General features: G+C 41.6%; 6 protein-coding genes across 11 annotated transcripts in view; 4 read left to right on the plus strand and 2 right to left on the minus strand.

Annotated features, from left to right (window-relative positions):
• specc1 (sperm antigen with calponin homology and coiled-coil domains 1) overlaps window positions 1–1,586 on the minus strand; it is a 29,674-nt gene extending 28,088 nt beyond the window's left edge. For all 3 annotated transcript variants that reach the window (XM_037270510.1, XM_037270511.1, XM_037270509.1), the window contains exon 1: window positions 1,493–1,586. The gene's annotated coding sequence lies outside the window, so the exon portion shown is untranslated. The remainder of the gene's footprint in view (window positions 1–1,492) is intronic.
• Window positions 1–3,577, plus strand: part of timm22 (translocase of inner mitochondrial membrane 22 homolog (yeast)) — a 30,616-nt gene extending 27,039 nt beyond the window's left edge. For 2 of the 3 annotated variants that reach the window (XM_037270613.1, XM_037270615.1), the window contains 4 exons: window positions 2,067–2,264; window positions 2,416–2,612; window positions 2,898–2,970; window positions 3,052–3,577. In XM_037270613.1, coding sequence (XP_037126508.1) covers window positions 2,067–2,264; window positions 2,416–2,612; window positions 2,898–2,970; window positions 3,052–3,128 — 545 coding nt within the window. In that variant the 3' untranslated portion in view covers window positions 3,129–3,577. Of the gene's footprint in view, window positions 1–1,507; window positions 2,265–2,415; window positions 2,613–2,897; window positions 2,971–3,051 lie in introns of those variants that run through there. The other variant, XM_037270614.1, reaches the window with a different exon arrangement.
• A 116-nt stretch (window positions 3,578–3,693) lies between these two features.
• On the minus strand, window positions 3,694–5,774 carry c14h11orf54 (chromosome 14 C11orf54 homolog). Its single transcript, XM_037270607.1, has 8 exons — window positions 5,600–5,774; window positions 5,436–5,534; window positions 5,272–5,345; window positions 5,088–5,189; window positions 4,555–4,731; window positions 4,331–4,480; window positions 4,105–4,221; window positions 3,694–4,020 (listed from the first exon to the last, which is right to left on the minus strand). The coding sequence occupies exons 1-8, from the start codon at window positions 5,664–5,666 to the stop codon at window positions 3,847–3,849; spliced, it is 960 nt and encodes a 319-aa protein (XP_037126502.1). The 5' UTR covers window positions 5,667–5,774; the 3' UTR covers window positions 3,694–3,846.
• Window positions 5,775–5,864: 90 nt separating this feature from the next.
• On the plus strand, window positions 5,865–8,791 carry LOC119134078. Its single transcript, XM_037270535.1, has 5 exons — window positions 5,865–6,379; window positions 6,586–6,856; window positions 6,940–7,055; window positions 7,149–7,188; window positions 7,323–8,791. The coding sequence occupies exons 1-5, from the start codon at window positions 6,210–6,212 to the stop codon at window positions 8,673–8,675; spliced, it is 1,950 nt and encodes a 649-aa protein (XP_037126430.1). The 5' UTR covers window positions 5,865–6,209; the 3' UTR covers window positions 8,676–8,791.
• A 329-nt stretch (window positions 8,792–9,120) lies between these two features.
• aspa (aspartoacylase) lies at window positions 9,121–13,620 on the plus strand. Its single transcript, XM_037270608.1, has 6 exons — window positions 9,121–9,628; window positions 10,875–11,070; window positions 11,631–11,724; window positions 11,797–11,904; window positions 12,357–12,466; window positions 12,580–13,620. Exons 1-6 carry the CDS (start codon window positions 9,384–9,386, stop codon window positions 12,769–12,771), a joined length of 945 nt encoding a protein of 314 aa, XP_037126503.1. The 5' UTR covers window positions 9,121–9,383; the 3' UTR covers window positions 12,772–13,620.
• Window positions 13,621–18,062: 4,442 nt separating this feature from the next.
• Window positions 18,063–22,202, plus strand: part of abr (ABR activator of RhoGEF and GTPase) — a 45,786-nt gene continuing 41,646 nt past the window's right edge. The window contains exon 1 of one of the 2 annotated variants that reach the window (XM_037270504.1): window positions 18,063–19,085. In XM_037270504.1, the coding sequence (XP_037126399.1) occupies window positions 18,302–19,085 (784 nt within the window). In that variant the 5' untranslated portion in view covers window positions 18,063–18,301. The remainder of the gene's footprint in view (window positions 19,086–22,202) is intronic. The other variant, XM_037270503.1, reaches the window with a different exon arrangement.

Below are 22,202 nucleotides of genomic sequence, written 5' to 3' on the forward strand. Positions count from 1 at the left end.
ATTTTCAAAAGTAGCAGGAGAAAATTGAAAGCTCTCATTTGTTGGGTTGCACAAAATAGGCCTGCAAGAAGAAATTATCTACACTCTGCTATTTATGGAGACAAGGGCAATGTCATAAAAATTCACATTATCCATAACAACAAAAGCTGTTTAAGAACATTAAACTTTAAATTGAAGGAGACACAAGGTAATGATTACAAGAAATAAAGCGAGTAAACAAACGAGTAACACCTCTGTGGTCATGCCAAATGGGTTGCTGAGTGAATGAAAATGGGCCTTTAAAAATGTGAGCATTCACTGACGAAGCATATTAAACACAACACCGCCTTATTTTGGAAGCCTCGCTAATGAGGAACAAACGGTTGGACGACCATGTAAATATAAAGTAAGAACAGGCACTTTTTAAAGAGTGAGAGGACTACAGTAGTAGTTTGCATCTACAGCAGAGAGGGGAAACTAGCAGGCCACACGCAACCACATTCTGAGAATGGCCCCTTAATTAATAATTATATAATAATAATCATTTAAAATATATTATTTAATATAATTGACAAAGAAAAAGAAATCCACTATAATGCAAATTTCCGGTTGCCAAATTGTGAATATGTACATAGCAACTGTAGTTTTAAGTAGTAATATCACCATTCACCACTAGATGGCAGACAAAGCTTAATTGCACTTTCACCAGCTCTTATACTATGATATGAGTAGGCCTTCTAATGTTTTTGTGGATTTGGAATGATATGCAGGACAAACATAGTACCTCAATAATATTAAAATTCTGAATGAGTTGATTTTTCTTAAAATGTGCACAAAATTAGTTCTTGCATATATTTAATGCTGGATTTCTGTGAAGCAGTTTTCTCCCATCCCCAACTGGCAATCTTTATCCATGAGAACCCTTTGCACATATCTTGTCCATATCTAAATGGTGACAGTCAAAACAATGAAACGCTCTTGAATTTGATAACAGAAAGTACAACCTCTTGCTTTTTATGTCACAGAATAATAGCTTTCAATTAAAGGCCAGATTTTAATTTAATTCATGAGTAAACATTAAATCACCATTATTTGAGTACTTTTATACTTTTTTTAAGGGAGGGGGGGGGGGGGGATGTCATCAGATTCTTCTCATCCAAAATATGTCTTACCTCATTGAATGATGGGGGGAGTAAATTAGAGCAGTGACAATAAAGTCAGACGCGTCCCAAAACGACTATATAAAGATTCCGTTATATTCGGTTAGGCAGTGACACACATAGACATTTCCTCTGCGTCTTCTTATTCCATTGAAATATTATATTTCCATGAATCGAACATCGGCGTCTTCAGTTACGAACCATCTGTCCACCGATTTTAAATGACCGTCGCAGGGCTTTACCGTTCTCAATTACCTCATAAAACGCAAAGTTAAGACACAAGAAATGCGATATGCACGAGCGCACTTCCAGGTCTGAGAGAGATAAGCGTGAATATGTTTTGCGCTTCTCACCTGTTCGGTGGTGCTGCTGTTGTCAAGGCAGGATGCAGCCAGCCAGTACTACCGACTCGACTCATCCGAGTCATAGCTGGCCGACGGATAGGTGGAGCGCTTGGCGCAGTACTCGAAGGGGCTCATGGGAAATGTAGTCTATCGTAGGTCGCCATTGCGCTATGCCCATCGTGCTTGGTTTAAAGTTTCACGATTAATTGATAAAACATACTAATCTTAATCACAAACCTGTTATGTAAAATATATAATATATATTTTAGATAAGCTAAAATAACTAACTAAAAAACTGCTGATATGAAACCCATTTACGGTACAAAGAATTACTCCAGTTTTGACGTGAACAAATATTCCATAAATTAATTGAATATTTAAAAATACAGTGACGTGAACCACATTTACTAGTTTCTACATTAAAAAAAAAAAAAAAAAAAAAAAAGTCTATATTACCAATGGAACGAATCTGCCGCTGCTCCTCTAAGACAACATTTACCTAAAGCGCTGTCATTGACAAACATGGCGGCCTCCACGAGTGCTGCAGAGGTTTTCGGCTCTGATTCTAAAAGTTCTCCTCCAGCTGATCCAAACATAGCAAACTCGCCGATGCAGTACAGTATGGTCCTGGATCATCTAATTGGAGACAAGAGGACCGTGAAGGACTTGCACCCTGGCGTTATGGGGGGACTGCCGGTGCCTCCAAAAAGCGTGGAGCAGAAGAGGATAGAGAGTGCAATGGAGAGTTGTGCTTTCAAGTCCATTTTGGCCTGCGTTGGAGGTAAATACAAATAATTAAATGTGATCAATGTTTGCATAATGCCTCAAATGAAGCATTTTTGGACACGTCACAAATATGTAGATTTCCAACGTCATCATTGTAAAGAACATCCATCCAGTCATTGTTGACATATTGTTTTTGTTCTACACAGGGTTTGTCCTCGGGGGAGCGTTTGGTGTTTTCACTGCAGGTATAGACACCAATGTTGGTTTCGATCCCAAGGACCCGCTGAGGACCCCAACAGCGCGAGAAGTCCTCAAAGACATGGGACAGAGGGGCATGTCCTACGCTAAGAACTTTGCCATTGTGGGCGCCATGTTCTCCTGCACAGAGTGCATAATAGAATCGGTATGGTAACACTACGAGTCTACTACAAAAATGGCAAAACATGCAAGGAGTAAATAATTTGTGCTATAAAATCTCTTGTCAGTATAAGTTTTGTAAGGCATCAATGTTGAGCCAACAGTCCCACCTAGTGGTCACATATCAGTATGACATCCAATGTAGAGGTTGAAGTCAGGTTCCTTTAACATTCAGATACTATAAAATAACTGAATAAATAAATCGTACATGCTTTTTCAAATTTCTTTTTTAACAGATTGAGACATAACTTTTGTCTTTTTTTATTTACAGCACAGAGGTAAATCAGACTGGAAGAATGCAGTGTACAGTGGTTGTATTACTGGAGGAGCAATTGGCTTTCGTGGTATGTAAAGTTATATTTACATAGATATGGGTTTTTGTTTTTTTCTTATGTCTGGATTTTTTTCCCCCTCCACGTTTTTAGCTGGTCTAAAAGCCGGAGCCCTAGGTTGTGGAGGCTTTGCCGCTTTTTCTGCAGCCATTGAGTATTATCTTCGGTGATCGTCAAGGACTAAAGTGACTCTGTGACCGAATTGTCCCTCCGGATGAGCCTGTGCAGACAGACTAGAAGAGGTTTCTACCTATTGGTCTGCAAATGGAAGAGCGATGCAGAAGCCAACTAGAATTGTGATTAGTTGAATTTCTGTGGTAGTTCTAAGTGGACAGAAAATGTTTTTTTTTTTTATTGTTGCCTTATCAGAATGTGTCATTTTCTGTCAGGATGTTAAGAATGATGAGTTTGGTTCTTTTCATTAAGTGATGTTTATGAGTATTTATTTGACAACTATTCTTGCTGGTTTAATGCCCTTTTCACTTGTAGTTTTAATGTAGTTATCATAAACTATAAAAACTGAAAGATGGTCATTTACCACTAACCCACTTACTGTATTGTCATCCATTCCATTTGAAACTAATGTATATAATCAATTAAAGTTGCAAAAGGTTGGTTATTCTACTGGAGGAAAATCCTTTGTCATAAAATCTAACAATATTATGCACAACAGTGTATTGACTTTATAGGATGGTTAAAAAAAAAAAAAGAATTGGGTAAGTACAAAGTACCAAATGAAATTTTAAACGAGTTTATTAATTCTGTGGAATATTCCAACTCACATGCAGTTATTTTATACAGTATCACCACAATTACATTATATTGATTGGGTAGAGTTTCACAAAAATGACTTTGATCATTAAAACCAGTGCACCATGCAGTCCTTTATTAATCTCTTCCAACTGCATGTGTTTCCTTGGGTCTGTCGATGCGGTAAATAAACTCAGCAGGCACAAAGTAGCCCAAGTATTCCACGCTGTCGGGTGTGGTGTCTATATAGTAGTGGCCACCTTCTCCATGATGACTGAAGCAGTGGGTGTGCTCCACACGCAGGTCAAGTCCCTTGATACAAATAAGTTTGCTCAAATGACCTTCAATGCTATTATTGATTACTTTTGCACAGTAGCACGTGAGATATTTACTTACAGGATCTTTGGATACAAGCACCGACTGGCAGATGAGTGGGGCGTTCACTTCGAAGTGTTTGAGCCAGCTGTTGACCTCCTCGTCGGTATTGAGTGGACACACTGAGTACTCTCTCGGCTGTGCATAAACGGTAAGCATCAGTCTTTTTTTTTTTTTTTTATAGACAAAACAAGGAATTGTTTACTGTATCAAAAAATAAATGGTTCCATAATATGTCCATTTTTACCATGATGTGAATTTTAGCTTTCCCCTTCTGGATGATGAAGGTGCCCCCCAAGGCCAGGACTTTATCAGGGTACTGAACCTCCAGAGTCTTTCTCAAGGCAGTCACAATACTGAGATCTCCCGTTCTCCTCTTGGCCCGCACCTCTAAGACCTGCGGAGAGGAGGAGACAACTGTGTTACCTTATGCTGTCTTTGCATTACGATAATTATAATCACGATCATCACCTTTCCCGGCTTCCCCTCACAAGCATAAAGATTCCCCAGCAGTCCAAAGTTGCAGTCCGAGAATTTGTCGCTGTATCTTTCTTGCAGACACTGGCCATCCACTGGATTGATGGAAGCGAAGTAGCTGCTGTTCACCGCGGGTCTTCCATCGGCTTCAGTCAGAACCAGTGGCATCAACTGGGATAGCAAAATATACATCAAAGATCAGTCTGCTGTTTTTAAAGGTAAAAAAAAAAAAGTATTTACCTTTCTGTCAGTACAACCCGAATCATTACAAATTTTCCAGGGAATAGGACAACAGTAATTAGCTTCAGCTCATTCTGGATTTCCAAAAGATCAGTCATGCTCACTATAATATTTATATTTTTTACTAGCCTGAGAAACAGTAATGATTAAGCCCTGTAAACTCTGCCTAGCAACCTTTAGGCTGTGCAATTCATTGATAGTTTTTTTTTTTTATGCCACCCTGGCCACCATAGGGGGTGGCATCAATGATTAACTTTTTTTTTATGCTGTTAAAAAGTGATGATTACCTCTGCATTCATCCCCACAATTCTGGAAGGGGTGGCTCCTGCACCGAGGATGAACGCTCCTGGGAGCTCCAGCTCCCTTGATATAGCATTCATGTCATATTCCTAATTAGAAAATATGACAGGATAATTGGACACACTAACAACAAACAGCCAGAGGTCTCTCTGGATGAATAGTAAACAGTACCTTGTGCTTTTGAACCAGAGGAACCAGGTAAGGAACTCCTCCCACATCTGTGACCCGAGGACTTCCACATAAACCTAAAAATGTACAAAAACATCACATTGTATACAAAACTGGAGACATTTAAATCTGATGTGTGGTTTGTCGTTGTGCAAAAATAATCTTACCTTTAACAGGAAAGTTGAACGGCTCCTTACTGAGATCGGGACATTCCACAATACTCACCTTAACTTCTGCAAAGTTCTCTTCCAGCCCCTTTTGTAATACTGCAAACAATAACGTTTTTTTAGATTCTCTCGTTTGACCACGTCTATTATGTTCAAATTCTTACCGTCACAAAGATCCTGTAGGTCTGGGACATGCAACTGAGCCTTCTCAGTTTTGCTCACATCTGCCATGACTATATTTATGTGCAAGTTATGTCACGAGAAGGGGAAACTGGAAGAGTTGTGCGAAAGCCTGCAGGAAGAGTGTCAGAGTAAAGTCTAGTCAAAGAGTATATAAAGTAATGAGAGATCCCACGTATTTTTTTTACGTGTAATGTAATGTCCGTATTTCGTCCATGGCTAGTATTGCTACCATCGTTTTGTGCAATCCAAAATCTTTTTTTTTTTTTTTGTCGTATAAACCGTATGGGACTTCAAGTCTGTTAGGTGGCTTTTGTAGTTAAAAATCCACATAGCGTGAGCGCCTGAGTGATTCATCTTGACTTGTTTCATCTTTGATAATCGTTCCGGAAACCACGTGATGACGCTCAAACAACTTCCTGTTTTGTCCGGAAGCACATGTGAAACTATGAAAAGTGTGCTTGTTGTTTACCGGTTGTCCGTCGTTTTATAAAATAAACGAGATGATTAAATTATAAGAATGCCCGGTTTTATGATCATCCTGGAGTTCGTGCTCATTTCTTGCTTAAATTAGTTTCAGGACCCAAGCCTAAAATGTCAGAAACACACAATAATGTTGGTTTGGCTCAGGCTGAGGATTTTGCTGAAGTGATTTCAGGAAGCCACATCGTCCTGGAAAGGTCCCCTCCGGATTATGTGAGGAAAATATCACAGTACATCGAGTGTTCGGCGGGACCGAGTAACCAAAATCCAGAAGTCGAAAGGTATTGTGTTCAATCAACTATATTGATTTCATTTAAAATTTAAAATGACATGCAGTCAGAACAAAACGTATTTACAGTAGTGAAGTGCTTTTTGAAAACTATCATGCATCTCACTTCACTAAAGAACTCTGCATTGCATTTGTGACCCTGACCTCACCATGAATACACAACACTGGATATGTTAATATGTGATTGCTTCTTTGCAGTGATTCAGGAGACAGCCTATTTATTACACAGTTGCCTGTGCCTCAGCCTGTGAGAAAAGTCAGACGCCGGAAATCATCACGACACCCTTTCAAGGATCGTCGTGGGGACTCTTCTTCCACTCACAGTGACGATGATGACCGTGAGACGAGCAGAAAAACCAAAAAGAAAAGAAAGATACATCTACCAAAATACAACTTCCCTTTTCTCACGGAAAGGAAAGGGAAGCCCAGATGCACTCGTTTAACCACCAAACAGAATCACAAATTTCATGTAAGGCAACATTCAGGGTCCTGGTATGTTAATATTTTGCAACTTTTATGCTCATTTAATGATTTGAAATTCTTATTTTTCAGAATTATGCGATGGGGGGCTTCTTTAAATGTGTTGAGTTGTGGCAAGGAGCAGAGGATTTGTATGAAGGTCTACCAACAGTCGACCAAGATAATGAGGACATATCACCACTGACAGAGTGAGTTTCTTAACATGACTTCATTTAGTCATCATTGAAGTTATTCATACATTTTTGTTAGGTATAATTCCCAAAATATGTGTGCTCTTGCAGAGATGAAGACAAATCTGGTGACGAGGACCTCAAAGTGGTGGTAGGAAAACTGTCACTATCATATTGATCAAATGAAATCTTCTTCTGAATCTAAATCGTGTTTAAATCATGATGAGGAGTTACAACAAAAAGACCTGAAATGTTCTTTTTTTATGAATGTGTGTTATGTTACAGGCGAAAAATCTTTTCCTGGCAAAATCCAAAGCACAGAGGTGCCAACCCTGGTACACGCCAGCACAGGAGGAAGGAGTTGTTACTCGCGAAAGGGAGAAAATAGTTCAAATATCAAACAAGGTCCCCACGTCAAGTATGCTTTCGGCGAAAGACAAAACCGATGAAACACATTCCGCTTCAACTTGTAATGATCCTGCTGTGCCGGGAAATAACAAAGCGCTAAGAAAAATACCAAGAAGCAGGAGGACTCGTTTCCAAGAACTTGCTGATGTGGAAACGAGAAGCAAACGTGTGCCATTCAAAGAGCACATAGCATCTGAAGAAGAAAGTGACTGGCAGTCCAGAGAGGGTGAGGATGCTGACATAACCGTAACCATGGAAACCACACTTATCAATGCACAGGCACCGCTTGATCTTCATGAAAACAGAATGGACAACTTTTCATATGTTACGAGCACTCCGAGAAAAAAAGATAAAAGATCAAAAGGTCACGGCGTCGCCTCAGGACAAAGGGAAAAAAATACCAGACAGGAAATTGAACTGGAGCGTGACCTCGGTGTAAAAGACAACGCCGTGTGTTCCCTCAGCCGAGATGAACCTGAGGTTGAAGAGTTCTCCGACGTAGTCAGCGAACCTTTAAGAGATGAGAGTCGGAGGAAAAAGAAGAAGAAAAAGAGATCACATCAGGAACCGGGGAGTTTAGGCATGAATGAGAAATCATCCAATCGTACTGCACCTTTAAATGGAAGTACAGAAAAGAATGTTGCTGACACAACTGAAGACAAAGATGTGCAACTGGTTCGTAAAAAAAAGAAGAAGAAGAGAAAATTAAGCACAACATTCCCAGAAGTCAATGAGTCTATGTCTGAAGTGGAGAATCAAAACAATAGGACCTCTTCCTTCCTTCTTGCTGATGTGGAGGAAAGCAGTGCTTTTGAGGCAAGATTGCACAAAAAGCACAAGAAAAAGAAGCTGATCGGCCACAAGGGGGCGGAAGACGCGTCAGGCGATTCATCCCATTATAATTTGCCTGTTAAGGTGGTCCCAAAAGGTCAAAAGAGACAACATGACAGTCAAGTGGCGACCAATGAGGACAGACCGGAAAGGGCAGTTGATTCTGCGTTTTTGAAACCTCATGAGGCCAAGGTGAAAAAAAAGAAGAAGAAAAAGAAGCATCATGATCATTGGGAGACAGAGGAGACTCTACCTTTTGAGAATGAAGAATCCCGGGATCTCAATTCATCGCTTCATCAATCTCACTATGCTGAAAATTCTACGGAAAAGTCTTCTTTAGACACTGTCAAGAAAAAGAAACACAAAAAACATACCCACGCACATCAGATGTACAACTAATAAGAGGTTTATCTATCTATTTATTTATTTTCAATGTTGATTATTTTGACAGGCATACATTTTATGCCGTTTAACAATAAGCTGGTCTTATCGGAACCTTCATGGTGAACAAATTACATTTTTTACATCCCCAAAACTTATCATTTCAACAGGGGTGTGTAGACTTTTTATATCCACAGTTGGCCACACCACAGGGGAAAACAAGGCTTTTTTTTTATGTGCACAATTCTTAATAGTCCAAACTATTGCCTTATATTGATTTTTGAATCATGTACTCTATTAAATGAATAAATTATATTCAGAAATCATTCTCCTTTATGTAATGTATATAATACCGTATTTTTGTCATCGTAAAGTCACTTTAATTTGAAATTCATCACGGGAAGTAGCATTCTATCGTTAACTTTGGGCTTTACAAAGACTTTATTTTGAAACGACTTCCCCGGAAACATCCGTGGTATTGTCTCCTTTACTATAGTTCACCTTTCATCGGGGAAAGCAACGTGTTACCAGCAGGTAGATAATATGTCGTTCATAGCGGCTGATTCCGTTCAACGGGCGGCCACTATACGCAAGCGCAGAACCACAGCCAGCATTTGAAAAAAAAAAAAAAAAAACGAAGCAAAGTGCCAAGTTCCGGTTGGAAACTTTTTATTTTTGTCCCGAGCTCTCGGAGGACACCCACTTCTTCTCCCAACTTGTCCAGCAATGTCTTCCTCCTTCAACGGCAGCGCGCGTTTCAACGAGGCCCGGAGAGTAGCTATCTTCGGTGGGACTCACGGGAACGAGATGTCCGGCGTGACGCTCGTTAACCTGTGGATGAAGAACAGCGCCGAGATCCAGAGGAAGACCGTCCACACTAAACCTTTTATTACCAACCCGAGAGCTGTGGAGAAATGTGCTCGATACGTGGACACGGATCTGAACCGAGCTTTTACTCCGGAAAACCTCAGGTAAAAAAAAAAAAAAAAAAAGGGCGACTGGCGCTCATTTATGTATTTATGCAAATGATGTTTACACTACCAAATGGAATGACATCATAAATAACATGGACTTTGATGAGAACCTCCATTAAGGAGATCTCATAGCTCAGCATTATCGTGCTACGTAATGTTTGCCAGCATCAATAAAATCCAAGAGTGATCGGAGAGAGCGAGACAGAGAGGCCCGCCCCCCTTGGTCCTCAGTTGACTGGCAAACCAGCAGCAAAACGTGAGCGAAACGTGACCAAGCTTCAAATCATTCAAGACGCCCGCCCCTCCATTAATCCCCCTTAGCCCGATGTCCATTTATGGATGAGGTCTTATGCAAAAGCCTGGCTGGCACTCGAGCAGAGCATGCAACCGCAGCCTAATGTGGTTGGGTAACAACATCACAACATCTCCCTCGAGGTCTCCCCCAAAGCATTATCACGTAATGACTTCCCCAAGTAGTCTTAGTCGTGCTATTGTTCCATTCCCAAGAAAAGTGCCTTCTCATCCTCTGTTCCAAAGGATGCATCAAGAGTGGAGAAGCATGCTGGACTAATGGTTAACTTGTGCCTTGCAGTTCTAAAGTTCGATAAGTTGGAATAGCTTGGAATTCATATGTCCTTGTATTTCCTAAAATATCAATGAGTTTGAATTATTTTGTGTGTAATATTTAAAAGATGGATGGATGCACGTACATGACATTTTGGAAATTGTAGGTTCAGGATGTTATCTTTTTTTTTTTTTTTAATTTTGTTTGCATTTCTTTAATTCTCTTTAAATATAATAATCTTGTGCACCGGGATGTGCTCCAGCTCACTCACTTTAATCTTTAAATATCTTCTCCAGCTTCAAAACACTTTGGTGTTTCTCTTGAACGTAACTTAACATTTTGCTAAAAACAGCCCAAGATTCAATGAGCTGAAACAAAAATAGAACCTCAATATTAGTTTCCGTTTGCGTCTATGGGCTTTCACGGCTCATCAACAGCTACTGTGCGTGTGTGCCCATGCACGGGTGCTCAGGACAATAGCAGATGGTCACTGAAAATAGGGACACAAAGTGCAGATGTAGAGACAATATGTGCGCGAGAGGTACAGTAAGTTAGAGAACCTCCTAGACGTGGTGTCATTTTGAAACGCTTTAGAGACAAAATAAACAGTAGCGTAACAGTAATTTTCTAAGTCAACTAGCACCAAATGTAAATACTATCTTGATATTTATATTTCAGTGCTTCAGGTGGCAAGGAGTTGCCCTACGAGGTGCAGAGAGCTCAGGAGATCAACAGACTATTTGGACCGAAAGGAAGTCCAGAGGCCTATGATGTCATCTTTGACCTCCACAACACCACATCCAACATGGGCTGCACGCTTATTCTGGAGAACTCCAAAGACCACTTCAATCTGCAGATGATGAACTACATCAAGGTATGCGCTTACTTATTATCCGTTGGTGGATATATTTATTTTTAAAAAGTGGAGCCTGGGGTTGCTCAGTTCATCATTCTTCAATGTGCTCAAGAGGTAATGTGTTACTAGCTCAAAGTATGGAGAGAAAAAAAACAAAACCTAAGCGGTTTCACTTCTCCTATATGTGTTGAACAAACACACCAGGGTCATTTAGTCATTACTTGACTCCACATGACATTAGTTAAACACCAACTGAAAATGTTTCATGACTACTAAACTAAACACAGCCATTTTTCTTCTCCACATGTGTATAATAACAGATTTGACAAATTGAATTTAAAAATACGAACAGCTTGTAACACTTGTATGGCTCGGACCTCCATAGAATAGGACCGGGCATGTTATGGAGCCTCATATTCCTCCTCGCCGAAAATGCACTAAGTGCGAAAGGCCATTCATTTACAACGGCGTGTCCGCCAGAGGGCGACATTTCCCCGTTTTGTAACAGTAATATTAATTCCTCCTAAATCAGTTTCTTTTTTCTTAATTATAAAAACTTGTTTTTTGCTGTGTTGCAGAAAGCCATGGCTCCCGCCAGTTGTCTGGTTCTATTGAATGAACACCCGCTTCTGAAATATTCCACTTCCCGCTCCATAGCTAAACATCCCGTCGGTGAGTCTCTGAAATACAAGCATTTATTATTATTATTATTATTATTATTATTAGTTGTTGTTGTTGTTTCAGGCTTGGAGGTGGGTCCTCAGCCTCAAGGGGTTTTGAGGAGTAACATATTTGAAGCGATGAGGGTCATACTGAAACATGCGTTGGACTTCATCGCTTTGTTTAACGAAGGTAACACGGACGTTTCTCGTGCAACTTTTTGTGAAGTTTGCTATTCATAAAGTGTTATGCAGTTGCAATCTATTTTTGGCCGTCCCCATGGCTCATAGCCTAACAAGACGCACAATGAATGATGACAAGTCATGCGAACCTGCACCGGGACCTCCAACTAGCACGTGGAGTGTTTCCGTGCAGCGAGGCAACCGTTTCCCGGCTCTTTTTCGTAAACAAGGCCGACATGTGCCAAGTGTGAGTCTGTTTCTTAATTGTTGAGAGCCAATGGTTGGGTAATCTGTCTCCGGAGTTGGCGATGAACCCAAAGTGGGTTGTATGAAGAAAAAAAACAAAATCAGACTTTAAAGCAACAACATAAAGCGGCGACGCCTCATTTATGATTCATTTTGGATCAAGTGAACACAAAGGCTCTTAACATGTTCGGAATGTGCTTCTCCGTGTGTTGTCAGGCATGGAATTCCCGTCTTGCACAGTGGAGGTTTTCCGAGTTTCGGAGAGAGTTGACTACCCCAGAGATGCCAACGGAAACATTATTGCCATGGTCCACCCCAATCTCCAGGTGAAAAAAAAAAGTCTTACGCAATAGGACATGAGAACTTGCAGTGTTTGTTGTGAAAGCAGTTTGTTACATTGCGCAACACCCCCCCTTTGCTGTGATTGTTTTTGTTGCAGGACTGCGACTGGGAGCCTCTGAACCCAGGTGACCCAATGTTCCAAACTTTTGATGGGAAGACTATTCCCTACCAAGGAACCGGAACCGTTTATCCCACGTTTATTAACGAGGCGGCCTATTATGAAAAACAACAGGCATTTGTTACCACTAGACGTGAAACTCTGGTGGCAAGCGCCATCAGAAAAGCATAAAATAAAAAAATGTAGATTTTAAGTGAGCGTTTGGGCCACCTCAACAATTTGTATATATTTTTTGCACTTTTTTTCCTTACATAATAGATTCCAACTTCTGCTCAGTGGTTTTACTTTTTGTGCACTTACTGACAAAAATCAGTTAACTATGCAAAGAATATTTGTAATCTTTACGAGGCAAAGATTTTAATCTGACAAATTAGAAGTATATTGTGGTTATTTATGATACGATTGTTATTTAAAAATTAAATCCCTTTTATGAGATTAAATCTGGATCTTAATTATTAAAGACCTGATTAGTTTCTGCTTTGTGATTAATTGCTGTATATTTCCTTTTTACACTCAGGAATCTAATTAAGAATCATAACCTTGCAACCTTTGACCCTAAACTGTAGTGATTTGTCTTCCTAGTGAATATATTTGTAACATCCTGGGAGGTTATTTGTGGCCTTTTAAACTACCTGCCAGAAACTCCTGTGGTGCTCTCCTATTGTTGCCTTAAAAAAACAAAACTTAATTGCACTGCTAAATTGAAGTGTTTATGTATTGGATAACAAGATATTTTAATAATAGTATATGCTCCTTCCCTGTCTACACGATGAAAAAAGTGATATGTCTATTTTGATATTCTCGTGCTGTATAAAGTGCTGTGTGGCTGTTATTCAAGGCAGTTGTGTATTGTTTTTCCATGTTTATATGTGCTTATCAAGGCTATCCCTGTGGTCTTATTGTCACTCATCATTATAATGTCTCATGATTATACGTGTTACCACCGTTTTTATGATAAGCAAAGTTGGCTGTCCTTTCAATCCTGTGGAAACAGTCCATAAAATAAATATAAAATACTGACGCTGTCGTCTTCATGTCGTGCATTTTATGTTGAGTGTATAGCACTAGCAACCGCAAGGGGGCGACACACTACCACAAATTAAATTGGACACGGCTTGAACAACTCCCGACTGCTCATTTTCTAGTTTATCGTGCCAAAGTTGTTTGCGAGGTTGTTTTTTTTTTTTTTTTTGGGGGGGGGGGGGCAGAATTGGTTAGCACGTCTGCCTTACAGTTCTTAGGTGCAGGGCTCGGTTCCTGCTCTTGCCTTCCTGTGTTAAGTTTGCACCCATTGTTGTGAAAGTAAAATGTGACAGCTACGCCGTCTTCCAGCAAAAAAGAGAAGACAAACTTTATAGGCAGCTGGAGGTCCTCCAGACCATCATCACCTCTGGCGAGGGGAGAATCCAGGACTGGACCCAGAGTGACCTCTCCCAGGTGAAGCCAGAAGGCAGCCATCTTGCCTTGCCACTCTAACAACTGTTGGGTTTTGTCTAAAAACACGGTTATCAGTGCATGTTTTTCTATGCCATAATGCCTGCAATTGTGCATCTTTTGAGAAAGTTACAATTGCATTCTTACTTGGGATAGGGGGAGAACACGCCCACTTTGGGCACCTCACCCCCCCATTCAAAGATGTGTGCATTAAACATGACATCATGTTTAAATGAGTAGTGACATTATGTTACATCAAGGATGACATCGGCACTGCAAGCGCCTGCAAAAGATGGTGCGAGACGTTCACTAAAAATGTCAGTCAGACACTTCTGTCCCTGATAGAGAAACACTTTTGGACAGAGATGGCAAAGGTCAAGAAAATGAAAAGCCTGCCACAGTTTGAATCTCACCACAGGTTCTTCTACTCAGAGTTTGTTTACCTGCTTGAGTAGAGCATCTGTGGCTAGAGCCAAACTGTGCCTGGTTTTTTACCTTCTGGATCTGGATTTGCCACCTTTGGAAGATTCTCTGAAATAAATGACAGCTAAACATGAAATAATCACTGAAACCTTTAGTTTACCGTGACCATTGTGATCGATCTACCAAATAATTGCCCAAAATATCAATCAGGTTTTGACTTCTACGAGGCCTTGAAGATCAGGATCTCAAACACGATTGACTTGACCACCCTCTATTTATTTATTTTTGATCGTAGACATTTTCAAATGTTGGGATTTTCCTGGTTCTGATCAGAACCTGGTTCTTTCCTTTGTACACTATGACTGTTGGTCGAGCAACGGTACGGATAGAAAATAGAAGAGAAGAAAATCAAAAGTCATAAAAGTCGACTTCATTCCCGTCAATGACAGAGTGACACTTGTCACATGTGTCTCCATTCAAAGACACGTTTGTATTAAACATGACATCAGGCTCAAATGAGCGACGTCACTTTTACATCAAGCATGACATCGTGCTTTAAGGCCCCCTCGGTGTATGAGAATCAATCAGAGGGAATGTTTTGATGGACATAGTGAGGGAGTACTTTTTGCGTGGATCAAGATGGATAACGAAACCACTTACATTTCCAGTCAGACTCTTCTGTCTCTGACAGAGAAACACTTCGTGAAGATCACGCCCGCTCACTGGGCGCTGCTAGCGGCAGGCGTCCGTGACCCCGCCATTGACATGATCTTGGCCGACATGTGCGGCGAGATCGTGCAGACGGTGGCCACTGAGGTCCTGCAGTTGGTGGTGCCGGTCCTGGTGGAGCACCTGGAGGGGCGGGCGTCCCCCGATGAGATGACTAGCGCAATCGAGAGGTGCACGCCGCAACTGGGCAACAGCATCATGACTACCTTTGCCGCAGCCGCCGACGTTCCCGAGGTTGAGTTCGCAGGAGCCAAACGTTTCACGTCTCTCATCGAGAAGGAAGCCAACGTCAGGATGAACTCGGTTTTGAGTTCGGCCCTCAGTAGCAGAGCGGGTCAAGCGGAACAGCTGCTTTACGTCAACGCGACCATGTCCAGCGTCAACGCGCTCTATGAGATGGTGAGCCACGCTCACAAATGTTTGTCTTATTTGAGCCAGATGACGCAACGCTTCTACAGGATGAGCGGTCTGACGCCCGTGGATGTGGACGCGGCTACCCACTCCGTGGCGGCCATCCTTCTCAAGTGGGCCAAGGAGGGGCGTGATGTGCCCGACGATGAATTGCTACAGCGCTCCAGAGATGCTAAAACCACCGCCGAGGACATCATCCAGACTATGATCCAGATGCAACAACGCAACGAGCGCGAGCCGACCAAGGGGTATGCCAAACCCTGCATCGACATGACCGCCATATTGGCGAAGGTCAAGCGGTTCTTCTCATCATGCCCCAAATCCTCTACCAATGATTTGGCCGTCAGGAGTTCATTCAACACGGTTGGACGCTCCCGCTTCCAGAAGATGATGGCGGGTCTCAAGAGCATGTTTCAAAAGACTCAGCCGCCCTTTGTTGTCAGCCTTCCGTCACGACGGTCTGGGCAGTCTTCCCGTCAGCGTGCAAGCGGGACCAAGAACTCCCGGATGTCCCGGCGGATGTCGCAGCCTATGTCCGAGGATGAGCTGAGGAGAAGGTTCGACACCTTGACCTCCAACCTGATGGACTGGGAGCTGGAGCCCTGCACAGAGGAAGAGCGGCGGCAGTTGACAGACACCGTTTTCGAGCATCTGCTGGCCCAGCAGGAGGACGGCTCCCTGTCGGCCCACCGCAACGTCCTCTACACCATCACGGACGACACCATCAAGAAGTACATGCAACAGCTGAACCTGTGGATCAAGGTCCTGCGCGTCAACGCCAAGAGCCGCGTCGAGCTTTCGGGAGCCCTCAACGAAATCGACACATTCATCTCCGACCTGAGTGAATCCCGAGTGCGGCCCGCTGTCCGGCAGGACGGGTACAGCTCGGACGCGGTTGCGCCGTCGTCGGTAACTGATACAATCACGACTAGCCCGGTAATGGCGGTGCCGCCGTCCACCAGCGTGACCGCAAGCCCGGTGGTGGAGTTGCCATCACCCACCAGTAGTCTGCATCAGGCGCACGTGAAGAGTATGGTGAGCGCTTTGATCATCGCCCTGGTCATGCGCCTGTCGTGGAGGAGCAGATCGTGTACCAAGATTACGACTATTTTGCCCGTCATCAAGCGTCTCTCGGAGAGGGCGGTGGATGAGATAAGCCCCAAAATGGCCGCCGCACTCGCCGACATGGACACATACGATGCCGTGATCCAGGCAGTGGCAAGAGAACTGTCCAAGGAGTTTGACTCTTCTCAAATGCCATTTCTGTTGGACAATCCGGGCTTCGACGATGCCGTTTTCAGGCATCTCAAGGTCCAAATCCAACTGATCAGCAGTGGTGTGTCCCTGAGCTCCAACAACTTCCTCTCCACTCTGAATAGGGTACTCAGTAGACCCTTTCTCAGCCTGTTCCGCCCAGCGACCCATCCAGTGGCCAACATTGATTGATGCTGAAGTGGGGAAAAAAGAACCTCAAGTTGTTATATTTTAACATTTACAATTGTGGAGCCTGAGTTTTCTCACATAGTCACTCAAATGACATTTTTTTTCACTATTGGAAGAAGCTAAGCAGCGTTTTCAAGCGAGTGCTGGATTTTCTTTTACTAGAACTGATACCTGAGATATCCATCGATACCAAGTAAATACTGGTGCCAGTATCAACGATATTGATACAAAGTATTTTTAGGTTAAAAAAAAATAACATGCATGCAAATTCAAGTTTCTTGGTGAGTTCTTAACGCAGTTGCAATATTCAAAGTGGTGATAAACCTTCTAGCTTGTTTTGATTTGTTAAATAAGATAACCAGTGTAACATTATTTACTATTTTGGTTTCCTTTTTGCAGGCCTCGTACTGCCAAGAGGAAAACAAATCTGCACTCTGCTTGCAGGTAGTTGCAGTTAACCAAGCTATTCTCACTCAGTATATTTTATGTTGTGCCACAAGAATAAATAGCTGGTAGATGGAAAAGCTCAAACAAAGCATATTATGACTCAATGTAAAACATCCATCATTGTAAATATATTTATTTGAAAATCACATGTCTGTATAGAAACATTCACTAAAAAGGAACCAATGAGAAATATAAATAAATGCTGGCTGTTTGGAATCAATCCAATACCGATCCCCACATTATTGATCTGCAAAGCTCTACTTTTTGCATCCAGCTAAGCCACGCCCCCAAAGTGACGCCACTTTGTTTACAAACTAAAGCGGGGCAATTAACGTACCTGTATCAGCATTGGTCTGTATTGCTCTTTATTTTAATAATAATATTTTAATAGAAATAGTCACCTCTTTGCAAAGTGAGCCGTTATCTTAAGAGTTCATCTTGGCCATGCATCAGAAAGTAAAAAAATATTCGATGGTTTAAAAGACGTAGTATCCACAAATGCACCTGCTGGCGTATTCCTAAAATACATTTACCAAATGCACTTGAAGGCAACACAGCCGCCGATACAGGAAGTGTTGAAACTTTTCGCCTGTGCTATAAAACTACATCCTCACACGAGGTGCACAACTTCGTCTGTGATTTGTTTTTGGAAGGGGTTTTAAAGATGGTTGTAAAGTGGTTAGTTTGATTAAGACGGACTGTACTTTCAACTGAGAGAAAGAAAAAAAAAAAAAGACGTGAGGTAAGAGGACTGCGATTGCTGCAACATTTTACACAGCGAGACTGCTTCTGCCCGGGCGTGAACGACAGCAAGATGTGGGAGCAAGACGAATTTGCTAAACATTGGCGGAACGAATTCCCGGACGGCGAAGTCCCACAAATGAATTTAAATACGGTTGATGACATCGAGTCGCAGCTGGAGGCTTCGAAAGCCAACTTGAAGCGGCTCCAGAAGGCTCTTTCCGAGGAGAAATTCAAGGTGATCTACCTGCAGACCACCATGGCGCGACAGAAGAACGACGCGGAAAGTTGTCACGGCAAAGACGTCAACTTTAACGCCGATGCCTTCGTCACACCGAAGAACTTTAAGATATCTCAAACACGGAGCGAGGGATGCGACGGGAAAAGATCCAAAGTGTCTGATGTGGGGAGTGGGACATTCCAGTCGGGTAACGCGACGAGTAATTCGTTCAGCCGGGAGCGGAGCAAATTCAGCGGCAAGACTGGCAAGCCCGTCCCCATCCCCGTCCCCCCTCGTAAACCGAGTAATCCGAGACTGAACCCTCCCGGCGTCTCTCAAACGAAGAATAATGGTGACAACAGTGACAAAGAATATGAGGATTTGGAGCTGAATGAGAATTTTGTCAGGAATAACCTGTTAGTACCAAAGTCAGGGAGTAGAGACAAGCAGAAGCCGAGCAGCATCCGTCTCCCGGACACTCTGCGGCCTTTCCGTCTGAGTCGAGACTTTGACTCCGGGGATGACAGTCGGATGTCGCCGCCTTTCCTGCACATTGGACGTGGTTCAGGCTGCAGCACGCCAGACCGGAGGAGTGATGGCTACCTCAGTTCAGAGCATGACGACGACTCTTCTGCAGGTAGTCTTTTGACAAGTGTATTAACTAGTCATCCTTTAACTGTTCTTCAAAGTGACAAAAGAAACAGATAACTAAACGGTCAACTGGTTGACAGCTAGGCATAAATAGCAAGTATGTACCAATGCCCAATGGTAACACTAAATTTAAAAAGTAAATTATCTTTATTACGGCCATAATCATTATTGCACAAGAACTAAATGGTTTTGAATCATTAAAAAAGATAAACTTCGCGTTTCGTTTATCGCGGCTTCACTACATCGCGGATTTTTTTCCCAAAATTAAAAAAACATTTAAATGTCAGAATAAAACTTCTAAATTGAGGAAACGTGTCTAACCTTTAGGACAATGTAGTATTGCTCCAAATGTTCATTTACATTCCTTTAGAAGTCCATTTTCACGTTTTAGCACGATCGCGAATTAGCATCTTTCCGCTAACTCGTTAGGCTGCCCAGTACTTCTTGTTGGTGACCGTACTTCGCGGATTTCACCTATCGCGGGTGGTTTTTGGAACCAATTATCCGCGATAAACGAGGGATTACTGTGTATATATAATATATATGTATAAAAATGGATATAAATATACATTTTAAAAATATATATTTACATAATTCTCTTTTAACCTTTGAAATGTGTTGAAAATCTGTTTGAAGAAAATAGACAGCTTAGACCGCTTGTCATCCTTCATATCAAAAGTGGGTTATATTTGGCGATTGCATCTTTGAATATGGATGCACATTGCAATGCTTCTTACAACAAAGACGATTAATGTTGAACAATAGGTTCGGCCTCACTTTTACTTCCTCAAGACGTGACGTGAGTCAAGTGCTGCTGACTAGCAAAGGCATATGATTAGAATTGAGGAAGACTTTTAGGATCAGTGTCTATTGTGACACACTTTTGAAAATTTGAGGATCACAAATGAATTTATAGGCTAGTATCCTTTAATAATTATTTTCCCCTGAGGTTTTTGGTTGTGTTTTGAAGTGGTCATCCTCACTGTTTGTTTCATTTTTAGTTGAATTCTGTCGTCATTCTGATTTCATTGTGGGGTTTTTTCCTTTTTGTAGCAGTCAAGGGAATTTCTAGACCATAAACTTAGATGGCAGTAATTTGCACTTGATGCAAAATCTATCCCATTTTGTTGCCCACCTGGACATTGGTCCATTCTGTACTCTGGCAGCAAGACTAATCATTAGAAAGCCTTGGTTGAAGACAATGAGACGTGTGGGAAGTTGCGGGAATAGTCAGAGGTGGTTTACGTGTCTTGGCTGTCGTAGCAACAGTAGATGTCTGGCGCATGGTCACCGAGCAACAACAGTGAGCTCATGCCAAGCAGGATTCTCGTTCACGATCATCCATCAAGTCATGCGTGTCTTATACTGGTTTGCATTTTTAGTTAGGGACCCAACTGACTAGTTTCCTAAGCAGCTGATTTTATAGAATTTGGCATTTTAGACGACTCGGACAACAAAGCATTTGTGGAGAGCAGAGCGAGATTGCATGTCACATATTTCTTCTTGACTCTACGTCTCCTCTCTCACACAAGCATGACCTGTTCAGGCTCGTCTTGGACTATAAGTGCAATGGGAAACAGGGAGAGCAACATTTTGTGAAAATGTAAAAATAGCAGCCCAGACTATTAGTTTTGAGTGTATTTTGTGTGTTGGTTTCACTAGTTTTTCAATAGTTAAACATTTGAAATAAAGGATTGGAAAAAAATGGAGATTTATTAATTTCATTCGCCCGTTTATTTTGATTAATTTGTATTGGTTTTATGGCCTAGAATAATAAATGGTTAAATGCGTCAAATTTGGAATAAATTGGAGGTGTCGAAACTAAACGATTAATAACAACAAATCGATGATCAAATGAATCGCCTCATATTTTAATGATCAAATGCTGAGCAGAATAAGATGACTTTATCACAGAGTAGTTTATGCACAGCACCCGATGCCATTACAGAAGTGTGTGCAAGGATGCTCATTGTCTTACAAAAAAATTGATCTAAAATGTATTCTACGAGTAGATATGACTCATTTCATGTCCATAACTTGTTCTTAAATGCTTTTCCTAGTAGAGCCATCAGAGGTGTGCGTGTGTGTGTGGTGGGGAGTGAATCTTCTGAATGCTAATTTCTCTGCCGTTGCTGTGCAGGAAGGCAGACAGGATGCCTCAGTGGTGACGCAGAGTTGTGGACTTGTGCAGCATCACTGCTTGCAAAGGAAATGGTGTTTGAGTGCACAAAGCATTGCTCTGCATCTTAGGTGTGAAATGCATGGCTGCGTTTTATTATTATTGCTTTAGCGCTGTCCTCCAAGCAATCTCCAATGATAAACAGTTTTTATTGGCAGTTTTGTAAAGAATGGAGTGAGACCCAAATCATCCTTACCAATTGAAATGAATGGAAATTACATTAATCGGTTCCCAAAAGACAACACGCATTTTATATAGTGTGTATTTTAATGAGGTAGAACTTTATACAAACATACATTAATGACAATTGAAAAAAGAAGAATTTTCATAATTTTTGTGACACTGCATTAATTAAATCCAGTTCACTGAGGTCTTATGAATGAGTTCCAGGTAGTTCTTGTCAATCGTTTTGCAGTGGGTGTTTGCTGTTTAGTACTCAAGACTGATTCATAACATCATCTCAACTCCTCTCTGAGCTCATCAGTTTGGCACTAATATTAGTCACTCTAGAATAGAAAGGGGAATTGGCTATGTTCAGAGTTTCATGTTATTTGTGTTCCGCCCTTTCCTTAAAACGTTGGTATTAGTATAGTGGGACGTGAACACGATTCTTAAAAAATTCCATCCCTCAGATGAATTAAAGCCTCTAAAGAGAAAAATATAATATACCAGAGGCACACTGTTGCACTTTTCCAGTTTTAAAATCTGTGTGATGTAAAAAAGGGAGCTAAGGGTGTCTTCCTGTTTTCTTGTCAGTTGACTGATTCACTTTCGGCCGCGTCCTTGTCTAACCAAACCCTTTTGTGTCACCTCAACTTAACCGCAAGTTAAGACATTACTAAGTATAGAGGATGTGACTTCAACCTTTAGTTTAAACACACAGGTTGGTCGGGATATCTCAGTGTGGGGATTTCTAGAATTCCG

This window comes from Syngnathus acus, chromosome 14 (assembly GCF_901709675.1).
Source record: "Syngnathus acus chromosome 14, fSynAcu1.2, whole genome shotgun sequence".
Classification (NCBI taxonomy): Eukaryota; Metazoa; Chordata; class Actinopteri; order Syngnathiformes; family Syngnathidae; genus Syngnathus; species Syngnathus acus.